Raw genomic sequence first — 23,568 nt, 5'->3', positions numbered from 1 at the left:
TGCTGAGAGAAGAAAGTGGCATTGTTTGGAAATACATGCTGGCTGGATTCTTTCTCTTCTTTCTCCCCCTCTTCAAAGCATATTCAAGGACAGTGGCGTGAACCTGAAAACGAGAAAAGTTCAACTTGAAAGAAAATGCCATTTTCATCGGAGGAGTGAGGTAGTAATTCTTCTTTGAGTTCCTCTCTTTAGCAGGCACCCGTATTTTCACTTTTGAAGCCTTTATATTTGGTACTGATTCCATGAAGAGTATTGCTCAAGACATACAGGCTCCATGGCCACCTGCCTTGCTTGATTAATGGGGCTGTTCTGAGAAATCATGGCCTGAAGGAGACATTTTTAACCAGTTCTGTCAGAAGGACTCACTCTGTTGACCTTCCCCGATTTCAGTGCAGGTTCTCCCAAGAGGCACGTGAGATTCTATAAATAGCCATCATTTGTAAAATATTCCAGAAGACTCACCTCTGAAATAAGCCCATCACACTAAATAACTTTCAATTATTGACGCGTTACCATCTCAATGAAGGGGCAGTCATTTTTACATAGAAAAAGAGCATTAGAAAATAAAACAAGATTTTTTTTTGAACACCGTCAAGGAATGGGTTATTGATGACCAAGTTTTAACATATTTTTAGAGAGAATTCCCTATTTATTCAATCTGATCTATTTTGTCCTTCAGGTTTTCTTTACTTAAAAAAGGAACGACATATAAAATAGGAAACTCCTCAACTGTATTAATGCGAACATATTTTTTATTGAAGAATGAATGCATTTATGCTAAAGAGTCGTTTACATTTGTTGTGAAGCAGCAAGCGTATCTCCAAGAGGTGCATATTCCCCTCGATGTGACTCCATGCTTATTCTACATGCCTTAACACCGGACCCACACTCGGGGGCACACGTACACACACAAAGATGCAGACATGGACACACAGATACACAGACCAAAACGCCGGCACCACTGCTCTCTGGATTCAATAAACTCTCATTTAAGGCTTCTGTAAGGTGTCCTAGTGCCCCTAAATTTATTACCAGAATTCGAAACAGACTTTCAGAAAGGAGCAGTACCTGGAAAACTAGTCATCTGCTCTCGGCCTTAAATGCATGGATGTTAGCCAGTCCTTTCAATGTCATTCAATATTGACTCTTTGCGTTTATGATATGTAAAGATTCATCAAACTGAGAAAACTCAGGCTCTCTTAGTGAGAATTTCTCATTAGAAATACCGAACAAACTGGCAACTCTGACCCTAAGAGATCAATCCGATTGGAAGATAAGGTCAGATTTCCCTTTAGAATGGACAGAGGTTCTCTAGATAAGTCTGGTTTATATCATTTGTCTCCTACTCGAGCGTAGTGTTGAGTGATGGGTCAAAGATTCCTTAGTGATACCAACTCAGATTTGAAGCTTGCCATGAAAGGTTCATCAGAAAGGACCATCAACTAAATAAGTTACCATAAATCGGGGTTGAAGAAAGGACAGCCCACAAGGAGCTTGTTCAGTCGCTGATAACTCATTCCCTTTTTCCAACCTATATGTGGTGGTAGTCTGAAACTCCCACTTTGTTTGATTGTTTCTTTCATCTGCTTGGTTATTTTCTTCCCTTTTGGTGTCCTGCAGTGTAGGGTGAGGCTGCATCTCTGTGGGGATGGTGGCGCGGACTGGAAGGGCGGAGAGGGAGGATGGGGCAGGCGGAGGAAGGGGGCTATTAGTAGTTCCAAGTGTTCTAAGAAGATAGATGAAGTGAATACAATAAGAGGGTACTACTTGATATACTTATGTAATAAAAGCACTACCTTTAACTGTGAATTAACTGCCAACTATCAGGTTGTTAGCTGTAAAGCTCAATAACAGCTGTGCTGATTTGCTTACTGAGGAGAGAATCTGAAGCCAGCCAGGGGAGAGGAGCTCTCAGGATCAGCCTGAGGTGTTCCTTTAGTCCAGAGGCCTCCTCGCCAGCAACAGCACTCACCACCTCCCCACACAACTAGGGATCCTATAGGGGCATCTAACATTCTTGTTGGGTTTCATAAGGCAAGTTGGGATGGTCCATCACATAAACAGCCGCAGTGTATTTGCCTGAGAGCGCTGAAAATCGGCATGGAGAGCTCCTACAGGGAGGCATTGGAAAATGAGAAAAAAAAAAAAGAAGACCAGAGTCTAGAACTTTCCTCCCCAGCCACACTCCCACCTTCCTCATAGTCACAGCAGCAGCAGATTTCAATGTAATTACTTTAATAATACATTTCTTTAGATTTAGAATTGCTCTTCTGAATTTAAAAAGCTTGGTCAGCCAATAATTTGGCAGTCTTTTCATCCCAAATTTGAATCATTGCTTATTCATCGCTTGTCTTGAATGCCTTGACCAATGCTGCCTTTGCTGAAGCATCCTCAGTTCACTCAGCCGTCATCGGATTCCAATTCCTGGGACACCTCTTCCGAGGAGCTGTTCCTGTGGATCCGGCCGTCACTCTTCATACTGTGGAAAGTCTTCTTGAAGGCCTCCATCATGGCATGGGCCAGCTTCTTGGCCTCCAGCTTGCTCTCGCACTCGACAGCATGGCAGTCCATCTGGTAGGACAGGTCGTCGTTAATCTCCCTGTAAACCCAGGCGAAGATGTCGGGGCTCACGTTGTGGTCGGCGGTGCAGTAGGCAATGCGGGCCACCTGGAAGGTATCCATGTGCACCGTGGCCTCCCCTTTGTGGTCGAGGTGATGGAGCCACACTTGGAACGGTCGGATTTCCAGGAGGGCATTGGCTGGAAAGACGTCTTCTCGGGCTAGCGTGTGCTTTTTCCAGAGCTCGATGACCGGCTTTTCTGTGCAGCCTGACAAAAACTGCATGCCTGTGGTGGGGACCTTACCCAGATAGGTCACCTGCAGAAGTAAGAGAGGAAGAAAAAGGAAGAGGTCAGCAGTAGGCTCTTCGTTCTGCTTGTTCACTGATGTTCTCAAACAATCATGGAGTCACCCTGGCAGGATGGAGAGACATCTTTCTTGCTCCCTAAAAGAATAACTGTCATCCGAATTTATATTTTTTCTCCCTAACAAGTTGACCCCTTGGCAAAGGTACTGAAATTTAAAAATAGGGTTAAACTTTAAAAATTAGAGTTTTAGAGACCTACTCTCCCTCCCTCAGCCCCCTTTTAAACTCAAATTAGAATGAATGATTATGATCTTTTCCAAATTTGGCATTTCTTTGACACCATAAATCCACTTGAAGTTTATTTTCAACCAAACACACGCAGAATTTAATGATAAAAAGGAGTCAAAAGGATGTTGCATCTGAAAAACAAAATCTTTATTAAACTTATATCCGACTCTGGTTCTCTTTCCAAATCACTAAATGTCTGATTTCACCTAAGCTACTTGCTTCTAGCAAATGCCAAGGACACAAAAACTGTTCTATTTAAATTATGGCCTAAAACATGACTGTTTTCTCACCAACATAAAGTTTAAGCAATTCTTGAACTGATGGGCATCTGGTTAGAGTGATAAAAAATGAAAGATCTACAGATAGGTTAAGATTAGAACCCTGGTTCATCAAATAGCTAGATGGGCAATACTAAAACAAAGAAAAATAATTCCAGGTGATTCAGATAGTGTCCTTTAAAAAATTGGTTTATGATATACCAAGAAAAGATGTTCATTCTCTCGTTTTTGTTTTTTTTCACTCGTCAACATGGATAGACCCTCTACCCCTGGGCACCTGCATTATGGAAACACACAAAACTGAAGAAATCATTTAAGAAATAACACAAAATAGTATGTAATTTGGCTCAAAATTAGAGGCACGGATGTAAGTGCTATGAATTTTAGGAAAAAAGACCAGAAAAAGGTCCAGAGAAATGGTGAGAACTGAGAAAGGACATTTAGCCACAATGATTCCAAATCAATGTTTCTGTTTAATGGGACAATAAAGTCCAGAGACAAAAAGTTCAGGGCACAGACGTTAAGTCCTGTTGCAGCTTTTTGTGTTTTGGTTAGCTCTTATACAAGAGTTCATTGGCTAATCCCTTTAAAAAGATGACTCTTAGTAAAGAGGCACAAGTGCTGCCCACTCTAGAAATATTTACTAGGAATCTATTATGTACGATGGCAACGTGCCAGGTGGGCATGGGGGAGAGGGAGGATGGAGAGGTCCAAAATCAGTGGAAGAAAGTAGCTGGATACGTGTTCAGAGCAGCGTTTTTGAGGCAGGTGAAGATGAGAATAAATCCCAGCTCATCAGTTCACCGGGTGGGTGGTCCTGGACAAACCACCAGCCCTTTGCACATGCACAGATACAACTATGATGCGAGGCAGCCCATGAAAAGGAGAGGCGAAGGGTACCACCAAGTACCTGAGCGTTTAGCAGAGCCAGTGATGGCACCCACCGTGCTCATGGAACACCTCTGGGAGGGGAGTCATTGGATTTCAAAGCATCAGAGCTTCAAAACCTAGACAGGAGCCCAGCAAATCAGATGGTAAGCAGGAAGAAGGAGCAGGAAGGCAGGGGCTGCAGTGGGGAAAGGCCTCACCTGTCTGGGCACATGGGGCACTTTGGCCTGACCACACATTTGCCCTAAGACAGCCATGAAGGAGAGACAGATGGTCCATGACCGCTGGATAAAAACAGGCTGAACTTTGAAAGCTGGCCTTGCATGCCCTCTGAGGAGTCAGGTCTTCTCTGCTCTTGATGGGATGCCACTGAGGGTCTACAGTCCAAGGGGTACCTGGATCTGATGGAGGTTGTGAACTTGGACGGCTTGACAGATGCCAGGAAGAAAGACGGATGGGGAGAGCTGCCTAGCAGCAGGATGATCAGGCAGGAAGTTGTTGCAGCAGCACAGCCAGGAGACAGGGGTGGCCTGACTTAGGAGTGGAGGTCGTGGGAAAGGACAGTGGGGACAGATGGGAACGAGATTCAGAGGTAAAACTGACAATACCTGGCAATACACTGAAGGGGGAAGATGACTCAGACAGACACTGCAAGTGCCTACACTCCCCAAGGAGGCGGCTGGGTGACAGTTCCTTGTCGCTCTGGACTGGAGTCACACACTAAAGGTGGCTTTGTTGGGAGATGCACAAGATACGGCTCTTGACTTATACTACTTACTGAAAATGTGCTTTCTGTATATGGTATTTATGATATCTTTATTAACAGTTAACAATTTTATTTTTTTAATTGAGGTGAAATTCACATCACACAATATTAACCATTTAAAAATGTACGCTTCAGTGGCATTTAGCAGTCAAAATGCTATATGACTATCAGCTCTGTCTAGTTCCAAAGTATTTTCATCACCCCAAAGGAGACCCAGGCCCCATTAAGCAGTTACTCTCCACCGTCCCCTCGCTCCAGCCCCTGGCAACCACCCATCTGCTTTCTGTCCTTATGGCTTTACTATTCTAGATAGTTCATACAATTAGAATCACAAAATATGTGACCTTTTGTGTCTGGCTTCTTTCACTTAGCATAATGTTTTCAAGGTTCATCCAAGATGTACCATGTATCAATACCTCATTCCTTTCTATGACATCTTTACTTTTGGAAGTGGAAAAGCAAATGGAGTAAACTAGTTTTAGCGTTTGACGTGAAAAGTATTCTTTCTTACTGTCCCCCCGGAAACTAGAAATAACTATGTTTATATTTGTTATATTTGATAGAAACATTCTTCAGAGGAAGGGAATCTCCTTTGATGTGCTTTAATCTCTCTCTCTCTCTCTCACACACACTCTCACACAAACACAATTTTTAAAAAAAATTATACAGTGGCTTCTATCATGATATAATTAAAGGATGAGTTTTAAAAACTTTATTGTAAGTTGTTGATGGTTCCCTCCAGTGGAAAGCAACTTAATAATAGTAAAATTTGGCAACTAAGAAAAAAATGTATTCCTCTCATAAATATTTATTACTTAAAAACTAAAGATTTTAAGGGAAATAAAGTTTTATTTTGGAAGTGTGCTTGAGAGAAGAATGGAGCAGAGATTATAACTCAAAGAGTTTAATACGACAACAATGAAAGCTATTTAATAATACGCAGACACTTATATAAAAATTTTTTTTAAACACTGAGGTTCAATGTATACATAGATGTAATCTCCTGGTACTAAAGTTACTAGGAAAGTAATATTTATTTACTGGCCCGGTTTCACTAGTATCACCTAAACAACACACTATATGCACCAAGCATAAGGTCCCACATTGCTGTTCATACACACCTGCAGCCAAATGAAGCCACACACTGAATAGTAATAACTAATATTTGTATCACACTTTAGGTAAAAAGCACTTTGCATGCATTAGATCCATTGACAGCCCTGTAGGTCAGGATGGAATATTATTTTCACTAACCCGATTTTAAAGACAAGAACCTTAGATGGGGTGGTAGCACTGGGGTATTGAATTCCTAGACCACTTTGCTATTAGATGAGAGTCGTTTCCTTGTAGTTTCACTTTTCAGCCACTTATTCATTTTTCCCATCTTTGGGCTGTCAGAGAAATTTTAGCTTTGTATGAACACCCTAGAAGCAGTGGGTCCTCCCAAAGAAAGAATAGCATTCTGTTGTTTCGTGCTTTTGTAAATGACACTCCCTTCCATGCCTGGGCATTTCTTTAAAATTTATTCTTGTTTTATAACTGCAGAAAGTAAGATTCAAAATCCTAAACTTTTCAGGTAAAACAGAACACAAAAAAATAAGGTAATATATATTTATATGTTTTATATAAACATATAATATACACTTTTTGCAAATATTTATTATATGTTTATAATATGTATATTATCTGTTTTCTAAAACTCAAAAACACATATAATCTATTTACAACGAAATCAAAGAAAAAATACTTTTAATCTAAAGAACTGCAGACTTCTGGCATCTTTCCAAAAGTTTTCTGTGAAAGGAGAGACATAAACAAGTTCTACCAGCACTAATCCTGAATATTCCATTAGCTTCATCTTGCAAAGTATTCCTAAACCTGCATATGGAGACAGGCTAAGAGCAGATTATGTGATGATGCCTCTCAACTTTGATATTGACAAGGGCCAACGTTCACACCAACTGTTTGCTGGAGCACCACAACTTATGTCTGCTCTCAACTGGGATTTGCAGTGGAGGCCACAGAGGCTGTAGTGGACAGTCATGCCCTTCCTCCAAGCACAGAATTAGCAAACATGTATCTGAAATGCCAGAGAACCGCTGATTCTCCGGTGATGGCAGCTCCAGTCCTGATGCTTGAAAATACCAGCCTCTTGGCAAGGCTCTTAGGTGAGTCTTCTCTGATAAAAATGCGCTAACCCTGCCCAAACCTTCCTAAACAGTCCCGGTAATGAACTGCTCTCTGGTTCCTGTAAGGTGTGGCCAACACAAAACATGAGTCAGAGGGTCTAACTTATACCACTGGGTGAACCTTGGGAAGTCAATGAAATTTTGTTTTGTTACCTGTGGGGAGTTGATAACTTTGTCTGAAACCCCATGAGATTACATAAATACAAAAAATAATGTTAACAAGGGTACTTCTTTTTTTTTTTAACATCTTTATTGGGGTATAATCGCTTTACAAGGATGTGTTAGTTTCTGCTTTATAACAAAGTGAATCAGTTATACATTTACATATGTTCCCATATCTCTTCCCTCTTGCGTCTCCCTCCCTCCCACCCTCCCCATCCCACCCCTCTAGGTGGTCACAAAGCACCGAGCTGATCTCCCTGTGCTATGCGGCTGCTTCCCACTAGCTATCTACCTTACGTTTGGTAGTGTATATATGTCCATGCCACTCTCTCACTTTGTCACAGCTTACCCTTCCTCCTCCCCATATCCTCAAGTCCATTCTCTAGTAGGTCTGTGCCTTTATTCCTGTCTTACCCCTAGGTTCTTCATGACATTTTTTTTTTTTAGATTCCATATATATGTTAGCATATGGTACTTGTCTTTCTCTTTCTGACTTACTTCACTCTGTATGACAGACTCTAGGTCCATCCACCTCACTACAAATAACTCAATTTCGTTTCCTTTTATGGTTGAGTAATATTCCATTGTATATATGTGCCACATCTTCTTTATCCATTCATCCGATGATGGACACTTAGGTTGCTTCCATGTCCTGGCTATTGTAAATAGAGCTGCAATGAACATTTTGGTACATAACTCTTTTTGAATTATGGTTTTCTCAGGGTATATGCCCAGTAGTGGGATTGCTGGGTCGTATGGTAGTTCTGTTTGTAGCTTTTTAAGGAACCTCCATACCGTTCTCCATAGTGGCTGTATCAATTTACATTCCCACCAAGAGTGCAAGAGTGTTCCCTTTTCTCCACACCCTCTCCAGCATTTATTGCTTCTAGATTTTTTGATGATGGCCATTCTGACTGGTGTGAGATGATATCTCATTGTACTTTTGATTTGCATTTCTCTAATGATTAATGATGTACAGGAAAAGAATTATCTGAATAGAGTTTCCCTAGAAATGGAATAAAAAAGAAATCTCTAAGTAGAGTTTCCTTGAAAATGGAATGCAAAATGATGAAATGATGTACCAAGACACTCTCCCCTCAGAATGACCCCTTTAAATCAGCCCTGCTATCATCCTTACTGGCCCGGGTTCCAGAATCCTGACTCTGTGCACTTTCCCCTAATAAGTCAATTATTTACTACCTGCCTGCAGATATCCTAATGATCCCATTACGTTCTCCAGAGTCTGGCATTCACCCATATTGCTGACTATAAGTCACTGAAAAAAAAAAAAAAAAAACTATTCAGGCTTCAAAAAAGTGAATTTCTCTTTAATTTTTTATATATAATTTAATAGAAATGTGCCTTATGGCTCTGCTTTTCAAGGAAGACAGAGTAAAAACTTAAAAAAAATTATCTCAAAATACGAAAGATTCAGTTCTGCTGTGCATGCAGCCATGCCCTCTGTGGTTATTGGACCACAGAATACATGTGTCTCAATAAACAGAAACCCTTGAAATACAGGGCTTTATCCATGTATCCCTTTATGTCAACACTCTTGCAGGGATTTACTCTAACTGTACATAGAGATCCCTTCTTGCCAGTCTTTCTCATGTGGGAGACTTGCTTTCACACCCTCTGTAGGCACATCCTCCTTATGAGAACACAGGACTCAGTGTGCAAGGCTGCCTCGGGGCTTCCACCACTGATATAGCTGTGTAGCAATGTAGGGTCTGTGAATGAGAACGCTGTGATCCTGCCCGTCTATGAAAATATGAAAGAAGTGAATGTTTTCTACATGAATAAGTCCGTTCTGAGCCTCATCCTTAGGGGTTGCTATTTTCCAGAGCCGCAAAGCAGACGAGAAACACAGAGTCACGAAATTGTTCCCTATGTGTCCAAAATGGTAGACAGATTTTTTTCAAGGTGCCACCTCCCCAGGTGCTGGGAGAAAGGGCCTTGGGAGACAACAAGAAGATCCTTCAGGAGGAGTAACAAGCCGTTGGAAATAAATACTGACATCTCTTCCATGGTTGCAGAAACAGGCTTTGGGCAAGAAGCTTATGAATCATTCAGAGAGAAATAAACAAACAGAGCAAAGAAAAATAAAAAGTTTTTCCCTCTGTGTCATTCAGTGTCATAAACTGATGCCCAGACACAGACGTGTGTAATGTGTGTGAATCGGCTTTGCCTAATCCCAGCTGAAGAAAGTATTCGAGGATATTCATGGCGTGTAAAAATACAGAGAGGCCACGGAGCCAAGGGGCCCGCCAGAGTGTCTGCAGCACTTACAGTGTCTGACCAGGTGAGACCAGCGTCCTCAGAATTTCTCCTTCCCACGCATGAGTTTTCCAACACCGCAGCCAGCTCTCCATTCATGAATCACCATTCCCTTCTCATCTGAGGCAAAATAAACCCTGGCTGCCTGTCATGCATCCTTGTGGCCGAGCCAGCACCGTTGCGTTCCTTCCTCTTGGTGGCCAGTGCATATTTCATTCTGGCCTGAAAAACCCTTGTTTAAGACCCTGACTCATCTGACCTTACACTGGACAGGCAGGTGGAAAGGGTAATACCAGGGTCCCTAAATGAAGATGTGAGATGGAGTGGATGATCACGTAAGAAGCCAGGCACCTGGTTTCCTGGGGTCTTCCACCTTCCAGGCTGGATAAGTCCAGCTTCCCAACTTTGCAAGCCTGACTTCAGTTCAGTTTACTATGGGGTTTCTCCAGGATGACACGTCAAGAACAAAGATTCTCCAGAGGCCTTTCTTGGGATATGAAAGATCTTGTTGCTCTTTCATTGTCTGTAGGAGACTTCCTTTCCCCAGCTGACATAAAAAAGATGATATAAACACAGGATGGAGAAAACATAACTGGGAATCCCAATAGCTTTTGGGTTACAAGGCAAAAGATGAGAAAAAGAAAAGCCACTCTTACTCCTAGGCCAAATATCAGAATCAAGCTCTTCTGCTCTCACGTTAATTCCCATTTGCACATTTCCGAGAAAAGGGAAAGGACAAAATCCTGAGATTTATGATGTAGGCTTGAATCTACTCCTTCCTGGCTGGTCACAGAGGAGCAAGAATTCACTAAGCACTTTGGAGAGTGGGGATGGATCCAATACGCCAATGACCTAACAATCCACAATGCACAGACAGAAGTAAAGCTAACCATGACCTTGAACTTGAATAATCTGCTTTATGCCATGAAGACAATATTAAAGGATAAATACTGTGCACGGTGAAATCTATGAAGTTATTGTGAGAAAATTGAAATTGATTAGCCTTGAAAATTAAATTTATTTACCTGTATTTTCATTTGATAAGCATTCACTAAGCACCTACTGGAAACCAGGTATATCAGTGAGTAAAACTGATAAAACTCTCTGCCCTCTTGGGGCTGACATTCCAGCTACATAGAAGATTCTTACGACTGAGTTTACAGAACTCAGCATTACATAGGCAAGTCTGGCGTCAGGGAGGAGAACATGCATGGGCCTCTGGGAATGTTTTTGATGAATCGGAAAACTTCTCTTGGGTTCAGAAAGGTCTTTCCTCTCATATGGCATAACTGGGATGAAAAAAGTCCCCATTTAGATTCTATTCCTTGGGTCAAGCTGTATCTCATGAAGGCTTATTAGTCTTTACATTCACTGTAGTTTGGCTTCCTGAGATGCTACCATGGTAGAGGGACCAGGCAGGTCAATGTCTTTGGAAGACTGCCAAGGGAGAGGGAAAGTGAGTGAGGGCTAGAAAGTGAAGGAGGTAGGAGATTCAAGGCTGACTCTGCCTCCCAAACAAGATGCCTCCCAAACAAGATGCCACTGGTAGTCTACATTTGCCCTGGCGACTAGACAGGTGGGGTGCCTGGCCTCACTTGACACCTGTGTTTTTACTCCCAGGATGCTCCAGGCACATCTAACTAATCTGCCTTCATTGAAATCTCATAGTAAAATTATAAGTTGTTTTAGGCAGCCCAGCATCTATTCTACTCTTCTTTGGTCTCTTCCTTTATTTTGGAGATCCAAAGAGCAAGTTTTCCCAGTGTTCAAACTCAAGGTACTGATAATTGTATTGCAATAAATTCCTAATGATTCAAAGGTATATCATCAGCATTATGGGCTTTTAGAGCTAAATGGGGCCAGTCAGACCAATCTAACACCACCCCTTTGTTGCAGAGATGATGATTCTGATACTTGCCCTGAATCACACAGCTGGTCCCTGAAAGAGCAAGGTGTGGAATGAAGGTCTCCACCACAAGGCCAAGGTTCTTTCCACTACTCCAATCTCTTCTCCAGAAGAGGATCTGGACACTTTTTTTCATTCTTATATCATCTACTTCTCTCTGGCCATTTCTTCAATTGTCCACACTGAGACCAAGGTCTGGTCAGGGACACGGAAAGGTGACGCGCACTCTACCAGGACTTGTTAAACATTCTAAAAGGAGGTTGGAATCGGAGTCAAACTGCCCTTAACCTGAGATGTGTCTGCATAGCTCAGGGATTTAAATTATGATGCTAGCATCAATAATTGAAAGAAGGTGACAGGAGTGCATACCTAATATTCAGATATCATATTCCTAAAGGCCTCTGAAGTGGTTCTTTACAAAGCAAACAATCCCTATTTCAAAGAATAATTCCAAAGAGTAAACAGTCAACATGTGCTAAGTGTGCCCCACCCTGCTCTTTGTGGGTCAAAGAGCACGCCAGACGACAAGAGATGTGGAACAGCTCCAGGCGCCAGGCACCATGGTGAGCTGCCTTTGGCACAGCCCTTAACCAGGCCAGTCTGAGAGGCCTGAGCTCAGTTCACAGTGCATCTGGGCATCCTTTCTCATTGCAATAGCTCGAGGGTCCCACTCCTCAGTTCTTCAGGCTCTTTTAACTCATTCCTAAGAAGCCCAGATGATTCTGGACCAAAACTACAGTTTTCTTCTCCAGAGTGAGTCTTGGGTCTCATTCTGGGGCCTATTTTTTGGCAGATCTACCTCATCCTCATCAGGATAAGAGGAGACCCAGCCGTCCTATGGCTAGACAAGGATGGGGACCAATTGTGGTCATTCCCCATAAGGCCATCCTTCAAAGTCTTTTGCCTTCCTTATATCTCTTTGGCCAGGCTTGGATGGCTGACCAAGAGGCAGGGGGTGAGCCTGGCTGCCTGGGGTAAGCCTACCTCTGACTTTAACAGCACATTTCGGTTATCCCTAAAGGGGATGGTGATGACCCAGAAAGGCTTACAGACTTACTCATTTCTTCCCCAGTAGTAGCAACAATGCTGGCAGTAGAATGTAGATTTTCTAATATGCATATCCTCTGGAGCACATTTATGCATATGCCTTTGTTTAGTGCTATTTATTTCAGTAGCTTTCCTAAGGCCACACATATTGATAATACTTTTTTTTTTATTGTTTAGCAGTTCTTCCCAAGTATTGGAATGGGTTATGTTGATATAATCTATAAAAATATTAATAAAAATTTTACTGGAAGATATATTTTCTTTTTATTATGTAAATGTATATCATGGTGGGGAAAAGCAAATTTACTAAAAGACCCAATATCAAGAAATAATTATGTGCAATTTTTGCATTCTAACAAAGAGATGAACATTGCTTCTGCTGTTAAATACAGCATGTGTCTCACAATTAGGAATTTAAGTGACAGATTTATTTCTGTTATTCATATTACAGCTTAGTTCCACTGATGCAGAGTGACTTGAGACGCTGTGTCCCATCTTGCATTTATCAAGCAGTCCCAATGTGCAATTTGTCCTGTCAGTTGGCTCTTGGATGTGTGAAGCTTGGAAATATTGTCATTGTCACTGTCAAAGACAGAAGCAATTAATCTAGAAGGCACTGAAGTGTGCTTCGGAAGACAAAGTCACTTAATAAAAATGACATCACATTAAAACATACATTCCCTCATCTGGCCCCTTCTGGTGAGCTGGCCCAAGGATGGTGAAACCACCGTTCTACTCAGTGGCACAAGAACAGTTTATTTCGAGACAAGTCTGATATCTCCCCTCTGCCTTCTAATCCGTGGAATATACCACAAAGGGAGAAATTCAGTAGAGCTCTCTAGGCCCTTAAATGTTCACAATGAGAAAATTCTCTAAATGATAAATCAGTATGAAGCGCACTGCCTGTGTGCTATCCTGACAAATGGATTCAAGGGACAAGCGCTGGTGGCAGGTAAAAGAATGTCACCAATTTTTGTCCTTATAGCACTTTATCAATTCATTTTCCTTAGCACACAACTTGTTAGGAATGGGCCAGGAAAGGCAGTAAACATTTAGAAAGAATAACGTAGAGACAACATTTGGTTGAAGGTAATAAAATAAACACACCAGTCTGCTGGCTACAAGTCTAGAGCTCTTAATAGTAGGCCAGTGGAGGTTTGAAACAAGAGAGGTACTGTGAGGCTAACTAAACGCGGAATTACCAAGTAGTCCAGAAAAATGAAGACTTACGTTCAAACAAAACCTTTATGTGAACGTTCAAGGTAGCTTTATTTGTAATAGCCCAAAACTAGAATCAGTCCAGAGGCCTTTCAACAGGTGAACAGTTAATTGTGACACATCCATTCCATGGAATACTACTCAGCTAGAAAAAATGAACTACCGATACATGGAACAACTTGGATGAATCGCCAGGGAATTCTGCTGAGTGGAAAAAAAAAATCCCCAAAGATTACATACTGTATGATTCCATTTATATATCATTTCTGAAATGAAAACATTTTAGAAATAGAGAACAGATTAGTGGTCGCCGGGGGTTAGTGATGGAGGCGAATGGTGGAGGTGGGGGGGTGGTTATAAAAGAGAAACACGAGTCATTATTGTGAGGGACTTGTTCAGTGTCTTGACTGTGGGGATAGATACATGAATCTACACATGTAGGAAAATTGTATAGGGCTAAATACACAAACACACATAAATGAGTGCAAGTAAAACTGGGCAAATCTGAATAAGATTGGTGGATTGTATGAATGTGATATTAAATCATAGTTTTGCAAAGTGTGATCATTGGAGAATACTGGGAGAAATGTATATGGGGTCTCTCTGGATTACTTCTTACAACTGCATGTGAATCGATTCTCTCAATGCAAATTTCAATTAAAAAAATCATCTCATCCATTTCATTGAGTTAGTTTTCTAATAAAACTACCTTTTACCTATAATTATTTATCAAAATTTGCAATATATTCATGTTGTTCTGACCAATGGATATACATACTAATTGTAAGGCTAACTCAAACCAGAGAAATATTTTAACTTAAACATGTATTATATTTTAGAAAACTATTTTTGAAAATGTCAATTTTATATATATATATATATATATATATATATATATTGGACTGGCAAAAAAGTTCCTTCAGCTTTTAAGTAAAAATAAAAGACATTTTTCATTTTCACCAAGAACTTCACTGAACAACGTATTCACCATTTTGTTCCACTACCTTCTGCTACTTTTCAGGCAACTTCGTAATTTCATTTTCGCAAAATTTTTTATCTTTTTGAGCAAAGAACTGTTCCAGGTGCCTTTTACAGTCTTCCAGGAAATTGAAATTTTTTCCATTAAGAGAATTTTGTAAAGACCAAAATAAATGAAAATCTGAAGGTGCAATGCCTGGTGAATATGGCGGATGAATCAGAACTTCCCAGCCAAGTTGTAACAGTTTTTGCCTGGTCAGCAAAGAAACATGTGGGCTTGAGTTATCCTGATAGAACATTATGCGTTTTCTGTTAACTAATTCTGGATGGTTTTGGTCGAGTGCTGCTTTCAGTTGGTCTAACTGGGAGCAGTACTTGTTGGAATTAATCGTTTGGTTTTCCGGAAGGGGCTCATAATAGAGAACTCTCTTCCAATCCCACCATATACACAACATCACCTTCTTTGGATGAAGACCGGCCTTTGGTGTGGTTGGTGGTCGTTCATTTCACTTGCCCCATGATCTCTTCCGTTCCACATTGTTGTACGGTATCTACTTTTCATTGCCCGTCACAATTTGTTTTCAAAATGGAACGTTTTCATTATGTTTCAGTAGAGAATCGCATGTGGAAAAGCAGTCAAGAAGGTTGTTTTTGCTTAACTTATGTGGAACCCAAATATCAAAGCGATTAACATACCCAAGCTGGTGCAAATGATTTTCAGTGCTTGATTTGGATATTTTGAGTATGTCAGCCATCTCCCGTGTGGTATAACGTTGACTGTTCTCAATTCATGTCTAGATTTGATCGCTATCAACTTCAACTGGTCTACCCGACCGTGGAGCATCGTCCAGCGAGAAATCTCCAGCACAAAACTTCACAAACCACTTTTGACCCTTTTGATCTGTCACAGCACCTTCTCCATATACTGCACGTATCTTTTTTGCATTTCAGTTGCGCTTTTACCTTTCTTGAAATAATAAAGCGTAATATGACGAAAATGTTGCTTTTTTTCTTCCATCTTCAATATTAAAATGGCTACACAAAAATTCACCAATCTTGGTAAGTTTTTTTTTAAATGTACCCTGATATGACAGCTGTCACAATACAATCTAACAAAATCATTTCCAATGAAGTTAAAGACAAGGAAGTGCTACCAGAGCCAGCATACAGAAAAAAAATGAACAAACTTTTTGGCCAACCCTGTGTGTGTGTGTGTGTGTGTGTGTGTGTGTGTGTGTGTGTGATATATCAGAGGACATGTGACAGAGTGGGAAACAGATGAATAAACAGCAGCTCTGAAATCCATTCTCTCCCCTTCTTCAGGGAGAGGGGAGATGACCCTGGAACAGAGAGAAATAATCTCCTTGTCAACTTGTTAACAGCAGACCTGCTATTTGCTAGCAGGCAAGTCCTTATCTATGGAATACTTTATGTAGGATGTACTTGTTTGCCTAGAGTTGCTTGTGCTGGAGTTATGGCACATGGCTTCCAGGAAAATGTCTCATAGGCTATGTAACGAAGTATAAAATGGAGATGTTTCTCTCCCATCCATTCTTCTAAGGGCTCACTCATCGTTCCTAAAAATCACTTCATCTCCCCTAAATTGCCTACCTTCTCTCTCCCCTTCCTCTATTAAGATGATATATAAGCTCCTAAATCTTGCTGCTCTTTTTAAGGGGGAGAGAATATTCACTTTTTTTTCTCTGTGACTCTTCTGTTCATGTGATATTAAAATAAATAAATCAGTACACCTTTAAAAAAATGGAGATGTTTCATATTTCTGCGTAAGTAGTATAACTGCATATAGAATAAGGTATCTTCTATGTTAATTCGGGCTAGACTGTCTGTGATGCAGCAAGAAAGGACTGAAAGAGACGCACTGACAGTCCCAGATGTCAGCTTATTTTGCCTGTGCCTTCTGATTATTTGTTTCCCTGAAATTATTAGCGAAGTTTGGTACAGGATGAGATTTCTGATTTGAATATCCAACACTGTATGTAATCTCACAGGGTAATAAATAGAAGACTTTCAAGCATACACTTACTTATATTAGGATGACATTCTGTGGGAAATAGAAGGGTTATTAGAGACCACGAATGAAATGTGATAAAGTTTATGATTGTTAAAGAAGACCTTGTTCATGATACGTTTTAAACTACCAAAAATAAAATAGCTAGCTAGTGGGAAGCAGCCGCATAGCACAGGGAGATCAGCTCGGTGCTGTGTGACCACCTAGAGGGGTGGGATAGGGAGGGTGGGAGGGAGGGAGACGCAAGAGGGAGGGGATATGGGGGTATATGTATATGTATAGCTGATTCACTTTGGTATAAAGCAGAAACTAACACACCATTGTAAAGCCATTATACTCCAATAAAGATATTAAAAATAAATAAATAAATAAAGATAAAAAAATAAACAGATGCTGGTTTGGTATTTAGGTTATATTGACTACATTTTAAAAAGCCATGCAGCAATTGTATTTAAAATTACAGTATTTAAAACATGATCAAAATTAAATCCTTTGCAACTATTTAAATGTATGATGGAAATATTTGCTATATACTTAAAAATGTGTGGTCAGCTACAACACTTACACATTTTGTAAAAAACTAAACGTAACCCCTAGAATATGTCTTACCTGACTGTTGTGTGAAACGTCTACTCATAACTAGAGAAATGCAAACTAAAACCACATGGAGATGCCTTTCTCACCCATCAGATTGGTGAGAATTAAAAAGTATGGCTCACACTGTGCTGGCAAGGCTCGGAAGAAACAGACACTCTCATATATTGCTGTATATGCAGTAAACACTGACACCGATACAGAGGTGTGCTTGTGTGTAAATGCATACATTCACACACGCATTCCTATTTCTCGCAGCAGTGACCACTGAGAGGCTCTGCAGCAGCGACATGCCAGTAGCAAGGCACACACCTGAAACCCAAATCCTGGTTTCTAAATATCATTCTCCACTGAAAGGAACCAGCCCTTCTTAGAGAAATAGTTGAGTCCAGAGCTGGCACACGAAAAGTATGAGATGATCTTGAAATATGCTGCGCCACAAAGTAGGAAAGTGCTCAAAGAATGACAGAAATATGTCCAAAGGACAGGGCACCAGCTTTTAAAGGGGCTCCTGTTAACCAAACCGAGGACAATTTGACCATCAAAATAAATAACGATAGTAATGATTACAACCCACAAAATAAGTGAGAATCCACGAGTCAATGTTGATATAAATAGATAAAGTTAATGGGAGAGAAGAAAAGTTCTTATAATAGAATAAAAACTAGTAAAGGTAGAGATGATGAGATTAGAAAATCACCATTTGGCAACCACCGTAGTAACAGAGGGTTCAAGAAAGAATAAGCATCAATGAACGCTAAAACAAGGGGCTAAATGTCTGCTGAGAAGGGATATTTATATAACTTCAAAGCATCTCCCTACAAGATGCCTAGTAATTACAAATGGAGAGCAGTCAATTTTCAGGAGAGAAACTTAGCAGACCCCATCACAGCAAGTGACAAAGTAATGTGCACTGTGAAGGACACAGCATCACTTCTGTGACCTCCCTGCTAATCACCTGAAGCTGATCATGTGGAAATGTTGGACAAACCCAAACAGAGGGTACTGTTTAAACTTCAAAAACAAAAAGGTCAGAAGGACAGAAGGGAAAAAAATGGGAATCTGTTCTAGATTAAAGGACACTAAAGAGACCAGTCATGTAATCCTGGATTGCATCCTGGGCCATCATTTATTTTTCTTTTGATATAAAGTACATTAGTCCACAACTTTCAAAATATCAATAAGGACTTTAGATAACATAATAGTACTGTATAAATGTTAATTCTCTGATTTTGGTATTTTATAAGAGAGTAACCTTATGTATAAATATAGATAGATAGATATAAGGATATATAAGAATGGTTATATAAGATAATACCCTAGCTTCTAGGAACTACACCCCGATGTATAGGGGCATCATCTCTTATCATGAAAGGGGGGATGGGAAATGAATGATCAAGTAAATAAACATTTTAGAATCATACATATAGAAGTAGTTTATAATAACTTTTCAACATTTTTGTGTCTAAAATGATTTCATACTAAAAAATTTAAAAGAAGATAAATGAGTATATGTGCCCCTGACTCAACGCTAATTTAAGTAGAAAATAAAAAGAGTTTTATGAGCCTATGTAGCTGACTAAGCAATGTTCATCTTCTGAAGGGTAAGTTTGCGATCAAAATCCACCCCCTCATGCTGACTGAATTAATCTAGCTTGGTGACACGTGACAAATTCTCCTCTAATCGTACCGGTGCACCTAAATCCGGGGATTTAAGTGGGCATGTGACAGGTTAAATTTTCTTCCATAAGCAAGCAGTACCTTTAGCAATCAAATCGGTAATGACTCAAGAGCTTTAAATGTCATATTTACCTTCTGTTTCCAAATAGAAACCAATGCATGAGGTAAAGATCATTTTTAATCACTAGCATCATCAGAATTGTACATTCTTAGTTAAAACTTATCTTGGAAACATAGCTTTCCTGCTCTCTAACTCTTTGATAATATTGTTGCTATTTGTCTCTATACCAAAATTATCACGCTGAAAAAAAACTCCTATAGGATTTTCCTACTGGATTTCTTTTTAAGAAAGGAGAGTGATATCAAATATTTAGAAATACAGAAACAAGTACTTATAATATAGAGGCTTGTGTATTGTAGCTTTGAAGGGTGTCTTGTTAAAGTCACAGGTGATGAGTATATTCTTGAGAGGAGAAAAAAGAAGGAAGTTTCTCTTTGAATGCTGGGAAAACATGAATACAGAATGAAGCAGAATCATAGGATCATTTTGAGATGAAGGACCACTTCAGCAAGTACAGTGATTTTTATTAAGAGTGCACTTGCACTGGAGCAAACGTTTCAAATCATGATGGATTTAGGAAAAGCAAGAAGCTCTTCTGCTATTTTTCAAGAAGCACCTGCTCAGCGGTCAGACAGTCTTACTTTCAGCCACAGTGGAGTAGCACCAGCAGCGAAAAGGTGCAATCACCATCCAGTAGACAGATTCAGGACCACTTCCCTCCAGCTTGCTCAGCAGAAACAAAGAGCCATGGAGGCCATCAGCCTAGATCAACAGAAAATGCAGCCTGACAACTCGAGGCAGACCTGTGAACAGCATCAGAAGGGACATATGTGGACAGCAAAGGAAGAACAAGGAGAACGTCCTGTCCATAATTTTTGAAGCCCTTTGCAAAGGGGCCTGTCTGACTCTCTAGACCCTGGAGACTTCATACACATGAAGCAAGGATGCAGAAACCATGACTCACAGATTCAGGCCAGGAAAGCAGGAAACCTGTTTTAAAAAAAAATTACTTTCATTGTTTTAGTATCTCCTTATAAAGGTGAAAATCTTCCCTGTAAATTCACTGGATCTTACATATGGGTCTTGGCTTATTGATTCTGTTTTTGGTTGAGCGCATTCTATTCTTCCAGTGCCATGTTCTCACTTTCTCTCCATCACCTGCCCAACAGGGAGGCTGAGATGCTTAACGTGGTGAGATCTAAAGGGACCTAAAGGACAGTCCCTGGGCGTGCAGAAATACAAAGCCCTGTCACTGAGAGAGCCGGTGCTGGTTCAGCCCATCTCTCCTCGTTCTACCAGGAAGGTGGTGTGACAGTTAATTTTCTACTCAACGGGGTCCTGGAGCGTCCAGACACTGGCTAAACATTACTCTGGGTGTCGTCTGTGAGGATTGTTTCTGGAGGATATTAACGTGTGAGTCCTTAGACTGAGTGAAGCTGACGGCCCTCCCCAATGTAGGTGGCCCCATCCAGATGAGGGCCTGGATAGAATAAAAGGTGGAGTGAAGGAGAATTTGCTCTCTCTGACTGACTGTCTTCAAGCTGGGACATTGGTCTTCTCCTGCCTTTAGATTTGGACTCAGGCTGCAACTACACCATTGGCCTTCCTGGGTCTTAGCATGCCAACTGCAATTCTTGGGAATTCTCATAAGCCTATTACTTAGAATAAATCTCTTAATTATATATATAATACACAGAGGATCCCCAACCTGCAGTGGTTCGACTTACAGTTTTTTGACTGTACGATGGTGCAAATGCGACATGCATTCAGTAGAAACTGTACTTCAAATTTTGAACTTGAACTCTTTCTCCAGACCTGCAGTATGATTCTTTCTTGTGATGCCGGGCAGCAGCCGTCACCACAGCCCCTGCTCAACCAGACAACCATGAGGGTGAATGACTGACACACTTTCAACCGTTCTGGACCCAGACAACCATTCTGTTTTTCGCTTTTAGTACGATATTCAATACATTACATGAGAGAGTCAACACTTTAGTATAAAATAGGGGTTTTTTTAAGATGATTTTGCCCAGCCGCTGGCTAAGTCAGTGTTCTGAGCACATTTAAGGTAGGCAAGGCTAAGCTACGACGTTTAGTAGGTTAGGTGTATTAAATGCATTTTTGACTTACGACGTTTTCAATTTACAATGGGTATATCAGGATGGAACCCCACTGTAAGTCAAGAAAGGTCTTTATATAAATAAGTCTATGTATTAGTCTTTATCTGGTATGTTCCAGACAGAGGCCAGCTGGGTTCTGGACAAAAGACCACTGTGACTGACTCTGGGGGATGCTGGGATGAGCTGTCACTGAGATTGACATTGTCATCACAGCCTAATCTACACGCCCTCCCCTTCCTCCCTGTGCATTCTTACAATAGTGGTCCAAAACCTTCATGCCATGAACATTTGAAGAGGCAACCTGGATTGAAATAGGTGAATGTCCTCTTTCCAAGGGTCACGTAAATACAGATCCTGTGATCTAGATCTAGATATGTGCGCACACACACACACATTCTATCGGTTCTGTTTCTCTCGAGGACCCTGACTAATACAGGTAGGATCCACCACTCCACCACCACCTGTCCTCTCTTCCCTGCTCGCACCCCACAAATTCTGCCCCTCATCATCCCCTCTCCTTACTTTAGAGGTAGCCCTGAATGTTCCTCAATTACTGCCAGCTCTCAAACTCTACACAGTGATTCCGTAAGAGTGATTCTACAGAGAAGCTAAGTTGTGAAGTCTCTGAAGGGAAGTAGACTAGGGAAGTCACACTCGATTCCCCTTCATCACCAACTTATACTTGGGGAAAACAATGAGATGAATCTTCGTGCTCATCATTTCCTGACAGAACAGGCCATCCTTAGCCTCGCACAGGAAGTGCCCTGGCTTGGACTGTCGGAGTTCAGAGCAGAGAGGCTGTGCCTTCAGGAGGTCCTGGCACCTCTCTTTCCCAGGACTCTCTCTTTGCTTCTTGTGAGGCTCCTCCATTCTGCCTTGTGTAAAATTGTCTAGGAATTGATAATAACAGCCCACTTTAGAGTGTAGACGCCTAGAATGCAGAGATGTGCGTCGTATTGACAGCACACTACACGCTGCTTGAGCCCATTAAATATTAAAGGAATAAAAAAGTCAGTTAATTCTCCTTCACCTCCAACGTTTCCATGGCATAATAGCATTATAATTTTCCAACTCTTCATATTCACGCTAGTTTCATGTGAAGAGTTTCTTTTCCTTTTTGGTGTTGGTCTATTTGTAAGGGCGAATGAATGATAATTTAATAATAATTAATAACAATTCAATGACTAAAATGAATGACCGGTATCCTGAGAAAACAAAGAAGATATCAAGGGAACCTGAAATACAGCCAACCTGATATTTAAGGGTCTTTTAAAATTCATTTTCCTTACTCACTGGTTTAAAGGAACAGGAGCCGGCAGAAGAGGTTAGGAGCTGCTGGTGGCTTTGTTTGTTTTGGTGGTTCTCTTGATTTGCTCAAGGTTTCTCTACTGTCAGGCCCCTATTATCACAGCTGGCAGTGTTGTCTTATTTTGTTTGGTCAGTGCTTTTCCCAAAACTTATGCACATGCTCACAAGGTAACATGAGCACCAGCACGCCTGGATGGGCTGAACCAGGAACAGAAAGATGGAGATCAGAGTTTGGAGTGGAAACGAGAGGCTGGGGAAGACTTCCTTTTCTGAACACAGCTACAAGGAAGTTTCAGGAAGCTGGGAGATTTCAATTAAACGGCAAACGTCTCAAGTCCAAGTCAAGATGCCGGCCCTGCCCCCCCGAGGACACGTCAGGCTTAGTCTCTGGGTCTCAGGCCGAGAGCAGTAAACCGCAGCAAGGTCACTTAACACGGCCCGAATCTGTGCAACCACAGAACTGGCAGATGAGGCCCCTTCTGCGACAGGAACGCCCCCACCGCCTTCCTCAAGGGCCAACAGCTTAGAACAAACTCGACATCACCCATCTCTGTCCACAGTCAGTCTGCTTGGCCTGGTGGCAGTTCAATCCAGGGGCTAAAGGGGAAAATGGCTTCTCACTGATTCTCACTGATTCCAACAGAAAACCTACCCACCCTACCAGGACCCACACGGTAGTGAGGCGATGTTTCCTTCCACTGAACAAACAGATGCAGTAAAAAACTAAACAAGCTGGGAGTGATGCTACATTTTCCCACCAGTCAAACCTTAGTCCTCATACATAAACGTACGCACTCCACCAACTTCCTAAAATTCTCTTCCTGCAAAGCTTTTTGTGTGTGTGAATGCTAAAAGGAATTCATTTATTTTTATTTATTTTTATTGAGGTATAGTTGATTTACAATATTATATG

At 41.0% G+C, this 23,568-nt stretch overlaps 1 protein-coding gene across 2 annotated transcripts in view; it reads right to left on the bottom strand.

The window, feature by feature from the left end:
* Positions 1-734: 734 nt before the first annotated feature.
* The window catches only part of PID1 (phosphotyrosine interaction domain containing 1), a 256,584-nt gene continuing 233,750 nt past the window's right edge, over positions 735-23,568 (bottom strand). For both annotated transcript variants that reach the window (XM_073807177.1, XM_019923660.3), the window contains one exon: positions 735-2,877. In XM_073807177.1, the coding sequence (XP_073663278.1) occupies positions 2,401-2,877 (477 nt within the window). In that variant the 3' untranslated portion in view covers positions 735-2,400. The remainder of the gene's footprint in view (positions 2,878-23,568) is intronic.

The sequence above is a fragment of the Tursiops truncatus genome, chromosome 7, assembly GCF_011762595.2.
Source record: "Tursiops truncatus isolate mTurTru1 chromosome 7, mTurTru1.mat.Y, whole genome shotgun sequence".
NCBI lineage: Eukaryota > Metazoa > Chordata > Mammalia > Artiodactyla > Delphinidae > Tursiops > Tursiops truncatus.
The sequence above is the reverse complement of the archived record's forward strand: the minus strand, read 5'-3'. Positions and strand labels throughout refer to the sequence as shown.